Source organism: Salvelinus sp. IW2-2015, unplaced genomic scaffold (genome assembly GCF_002910315.2).
Source record: "Salvelinus sp. IW2-2015 unplaced genomic scaffold, ASM291031v2 Un_scaffold1775, whole genome shotgun sequence".
Lineage (NCBI taxonomy): Eukaryota > Metazoa > Chordata > Actinopteri > Salmoniformes > Salmonidae > Salvelinus > Salvelinus sp. IW2-2015.
The window spans coordinates 44018-49623 of NW_019943151.1; the positions used below are offsets into that span (position 1 = coordinate 44018).

The 5606-nt window shown below is 47.1% G+C and overlaps 1 protein-coding gene across 1 annotated transcript in view; it reads left to right on the forward strand.

Annotated features, from left to right (window-relative positions):
• pak1ip1 (PAK1 interacting protein 1) overlaps positions 1-4826 on the forward strand; it is a 24357-nt gene extending 19531 nt beyond the window's left edge. Inside the window, 1 exon segment of the mRNA XM_024139348.2 lies at positions 4056-4826. Within this exon segment, the coding sequence (XP_023995116.1) occupies positions 4056-4186 (131 nt within the window). The 3' untranslated portion in view covers positions 4187-4826.
• Positions 4827-5606: the final 780 nt, after the last annotated feature.

The following is a 5606-nucleotide window of genomic DNA, read 5'->3' on the forward strand; positions in this document are numbered from 1 at the left end:
GAGCCCTTGCTAGCCTTAATATGGCTTGGTCCTACTGGGTGGAGGAGCCCTGGCTAGCCTTAATATGGCTTGTCTACTGGGTGGAGAGAGCCTGCTTAGCCTTAAATGGCTTGGTCCCTACTGGGTGGAGGAGCCCTGCTAGCCTAATATGGCTTGGCCTACTGGGTGGAGGAGGCCCTGCTAGCCTTAATATGCTTGGTCCTACTGGGTGGAGGAGCCCTGCTAGCCTTAATATGACTTGGTCCTACCTGGGTGGAGGAGCCCCTGCTAGCCTTAATATGCTTGGTCCTACTGGGTGGAGGAGCCTGCTAGCCTTAATATGGCTTGGTCCTACTGGGGTGGAGGAGCCCTGCTAGCCTTTAATATGGCTTGGTCCTACTGGGTGGAGGAGCCCTGCTAGCCTTAATATGGCTTGGTCCTACTGGTGGAGCACCTTAAGCCTAAAGGTATGGTTTTTCATGTTGCCCTGGTGGAGGAGCCCTGCTAGCCTTAATATTGGACTTGGTCCTAACTGGTGCGAAGCCCTGCTTTAGCCTTATTGGCTTGGTCCTACTGGTTGGAGGAGGCCCTGCTAGCCTTAATATGACTTGGTCCTACTGGGTGTGGGAGCCCTGAGCCTTAGCTAATATGGCTTGGTCCTACTGGGTGGAGGAGCCCTGCTAGCCTAAATATGACTTGGTCCTACTGGGTGTAGGAGCCCACCTGCTAGCCTTAAATCAATAGGAGCCTAAGAGGTGAGAGCTTCCTTAAATATGTGGCCTTGATACTAACGTGGAGGAGCCCTGCGTAGCCTTAAAATGCTTGGTCCTACTGGTGGAGGGGAGCCCTGCTAAGCCTTAAATATGGCTTGAGTCCATACTGGTGGTGAGGAGCCTGCTTAGCCCTAATAATGGCTTGGTCCTACTGGTGGAGGAGCCCTGCTATGCCTTAATATGGCATGGTCCTATGGGGGAGAGATGGATGTGGAAGGAAGCCCATGCTGCCGTAATATGGGCTTGGTCCTACTAGGGTGGAAGGAGCCCTGCTAGCCTTAAATATGGCGTGGTTCCTACTAGGGTGGGGAGGAGGCACCTGCAGCCTTATATGGTTGGTCCTACTGGGGAGAGGCCCGCATAGCCTTAATATGGCTGGGTCCTACAATGGGGTGGAGCTATGTGTACCTTCTGCTGTCCTAACTTGGCTTTTGGTCCTATCTTTTCTGTGTGTGGAGGAGCTTCTTTCTGCTAGCCTTAATTATGCTTTGGTTTCCGTTTACTTCTTAGGGTGGAGAGCCCTGCTAGCCTATCATGATGGCTGGTCCACTGGTTGCTCGTGTGTTTATTATTTAAAGTATACAAGTGAAAAAAAAATGTGCGGCGTGGTCGTGGAGGAAAGCTGCTAGCCCTTAATACTGGCTCGAGTCCTACTGGGTAGGAGCCTCTGCTAGCCTTATATATGGCTTGGTCCCTTACTGTGGGAGGGAGGCCCTCTAGCCTTGAAAGTATCGGCTTGGTCCTAGCCATGGGTGTGAGAAGCCCTGCTAAGCCTTAATATGGCTTGGTCCTACTGGGTGAGGAGCCCTGCTAGGCCTTAATATGGCTTGGTCACTACTGGGTGCGCGGAGCCCTGCTAGCCTTAACTATTGACGCGTCCTCTGGGGCCCTCCTACCAATTGGCTTGGGTTTGGTGGAGGAGCCTCCTGAGCTAATAAATATGGCATTGGTCCTACTGGGTGGTGAGGAGCCCTGTCTTTTTTTAGTCTTCTTTTTATAATAGAGCAAGTTTTTAGGTCCATACTGGTGGGAGGAGCCCTGCCTATGCCTTAATATGCGATTGGTCCTACTAAGGTGGGAGCCCTGCTAACATTAATGCCTTATCTACTGGGATCTCTGTCCTTACAATGCTATGAAGATCTGTGGAGGAAGCCCTGCAGCTTAATATGCTTGGTCCTACTTCAGGTGGAGGAGCCCTGATAGCCTTATATCATGAGTCCTAGGTGGAGGAGACCTAGAGATTGCTTGTCTACTGGGTGTGAGGAGCCACTGCTAGCCTTAATAGGCTGGTCCTACTGCGGTGAGGAGGAGCCCTGCTCAGCCTTAATTATGCTTGTTACTCGGTGGGAGCCCTGCTAGCCTTAATATGGCTTGTCCTTCCTTGGGTTGGAGGAGCCCTGCTAGCCTTAATATGGCTTTTGGTCCTACTGGGTGGAGGAGCCCTGCTAGCCTTAATCATGCTCTTGGCTTCCTTACTGGGTGGAGTGAGCCCTGCTAGCCTTAATATGGCTTTTGTGTCCTTACCTGTGGTTGGATGGAGCCCTGCTAGCCTTAATATGACTTGGTCCTACTGGGTGGAGGAGCCCTGCTACCTTATATATGCTTGGTCCATCATGGGTGGAGGAGCCCTGCTAGCCTTAATATGGCTTGGTCCTACTGGGTGGAGGAGCCCTGCTGCCTTAATATGGCTTGGTCCTACTGGGTGGAATGAGCCTGCTAGCCTTAATATGCGTGGTCCTACTGGGTGGAGGAGCCCTGCTCGCTTAATATGGCTTGGTCCTACTGGGTGGAGGACCCTGCTAAGCCTTTATATATTGGTGCTTGGTGTCCTACTGGATGTTTTGTATAGCCTGCTAGCCTTAATATGGCTTGGTCCTACTGGGTGGAGGAGCCCTGGCAGCCTTATTTATATGTTGGCTTTTTGGTCCTACTGGGTGGGAGCCCTGCTAGCCTAATATGCTTGGTCCATACTGGGTGGAGGAGCCCTGCTAGCCTTAATTATGCTTGGTCCTACTGGGTGGAGGAGCCCTGCTAGCTTATATATGGCATGGTCCGTATGGTGGTGGATGGAGCCCTGCTAGCCTTAATATGGTTGGTTTCCTACTGTGTTGAGGATCCCTGCTATCGCCGTTAATATAGTTCTTGTGTCTTTACTGGCGTGGGAGCCCCTGCTAAGCCTTAATATGACTTGGTCCCTACTGGGTGGAGCCTGCTAGCGTTATTTATATGCGTGTCCCTACTTGTTGGACTCTCTCTGCTAGTGCCTTTATATGGCTTGCTCCTACTGGGTGGAGGAGCTCCTGCTTAGCCTTAAAATGACTTTGGTCCTTACGTGGATCGAGCTCCTGCTAGCCTTATACTTTAGTAGGGCCTGTATGCCAATCTGGTCCTAGCTTGGTGGGAGCCTCTGCTAGCCTTAATTTATGGCTTGGTCCTACTTGGTGCGGAGAGCCCTCTGCTAGCCTTAATATTGCTTGTTCCTACTGGGTGGAGAGTCCCTTTGGCTAGCCGTAATTATGCTTTGGTCCTACTGTGGTGAGGAGCTCCGCTTAGCCTTAGATATGCGGTTGGTCGCTTACGGGTGGAGAGCCCTGGTAGCTCTTTTAATATTGGTTTTTTGTCCTACTGGTGGAGGAGCCCTGCTAGCCTTAATATGGCTTGGTCTCCTATGGCGTGGAGGATCCCTGCTAGCCTTAATGCTTGGGTCCTTACTGGGTGGTAGGATGCCCTGCTAGCCTTTAATATGGCTTGTCTCTTACGTGGTGAGAGGAGCCCATTGGCCTGCCTTAATATGCTTGGTCCTACCTGGCGTTGAGGAGCCCTGCTAGCCTTTAATATGGCTTGGTCCTACTGTGGTGTGGAGGAGCCCTGTTTAGCCTTAATATTCTTGGTCCTATCTGGGTGGAGGAGCCCTGTAGCCTAAATATGGCTTGGTCCTACTGGGTGGAGGAGCCTGCAGCCTTAATTATGGCTTGGTTTTACTGTTTTGAATGAACAATGTGTTCTTGTGACATATGTTTGTCTTGTAATGCATTTGTGTGAATGTTGTTGCATGACTCGTCACAACTAAAGTTATTCTGTTTCTATTCTATTACAGTGTGTTGTACCAGATCTAATATGTGGAATGGCTGGATGTACTTACTCAAGAGTTTTAGGAAACTCTGGACTAGAGAAACCCTTAACATCAATGTCTCTTTTATAGAAAGTGATGTACAAAAATATTTGTGCTATTTTAAATGCATATTTTTTTCTGACAATATAGCATGACAATATCATGTGGTTGTTTTCCTTCATCCCCAACAGACATCAAAGATATACTGGCGCTTGAGAAGAAMAGGAAGAGGGTCAGGATCTCGACTGTAGAAGTGGTCCAAGAGGAACATGCTTCACCCAAGAAGAAAAAAGATGGTGGGAAAAAAAAGCAGAAAACTTAATAAAAAAAATACTATTTTAAAATTGTATTTTCAACCTGGTGTCAGGTCATTTTGTATTATTCTGTACGTAAACCCGAGATGCACCATTTAGTATGATATGTTATGTTTCGTATGGTATGTATTAATTTGTGGATGTTCATCACCCATTTTGTATATGTTACGTTATAAATTTGCTAAATATACGATATGTTACGTTCTAGCTAGGTGGCTAACGTTAGCTAGTCTAGGGGTTAGGGTTAAGTTTAGGAGTTAGGTTAAAGGGTTAGGGGAAGGGTTAGCTAACATGCTAAGTAGCTAGAAAATAGTTGCTAAAGTTGTCCAGGATGAGATTCAAACTCACAACCTTTGGGTTGCTAGATGTTTGCGTTATATGCCCACCCATCTACCCTGGTCAACCACCCTACTTTTGTTTTTTGACTTAATGAACAATCCGCCATATGTAACCATACCAAAACGTAACATATAATACTAATTTGAGGGTCCAGGATTTACATTTACTATGTTACGTCTAGTCTGAGACCAGGCTGGTATTTTTGGTGTGGAGATTTTGTATATAATGTGGTCTTATAGATCTATGTGACAATGACATTTGGCCACTAGGAGGTGACAGACCTACTTTATAAACAGCTTGTATGTCCTCGTACTGTCTTGTTGTTGTCGCATTATGATCCCAATAACAATGGACTCCTATCAATCTAAATTTTCCTAGCCAAACATAACAATGAAAATGAGTTATAATACAGAATGAAAATAGCTTAGTCTGTAGGTGAGTGTATGGGAGTTGGATTGTCCAATAGGTAGTCTAAGAACACGAGGGAGAGAGTGCATTGACTTTTGGGCCTTTTTTATATTTTTACTGAACAAAAATAAATGRAACATTTTCTCAAATTTTACTGAGTTACAGTTCATATTAGGAAATCAGTCAATTGAAATAACATAATTAGGTCCTAATCTATTGATTTCACATGACTGGGAATATAGATATACATCTGTCGGTCACATATATATTTTAAGTAGGCGGTGGATCAGAAAACCAGTCAGTATCTGACCACCATTTACCTCATGAAAACCAGTCAGTATCTGACCACCATTTTCCTAATTAATGCAGCACGACACATCTCCTTCACATAGAGTTGATCAGGATGTTGATTGTGGCCTGTGGAATGTTGTCCCACTCCTCTTCAATGGCTGTGTGAAGTTGGTGGATATTGGCGGGACCTGGAACACGCTGTCGTACACGTCGATCCAGAGCATCCCAAACATGCTCAGTGGGTGACATGTCTGGTGAGTATGCAGGCCATGGAAGAACTGGGACATTTTTCAGCTTCCAGGAATTGTGTACAGATCCTTGCGACATGGGGCTGTGCTTATCATGCTTTAACATGAGGTGATGGCGGTGGATGAATGGCACGACAATGGA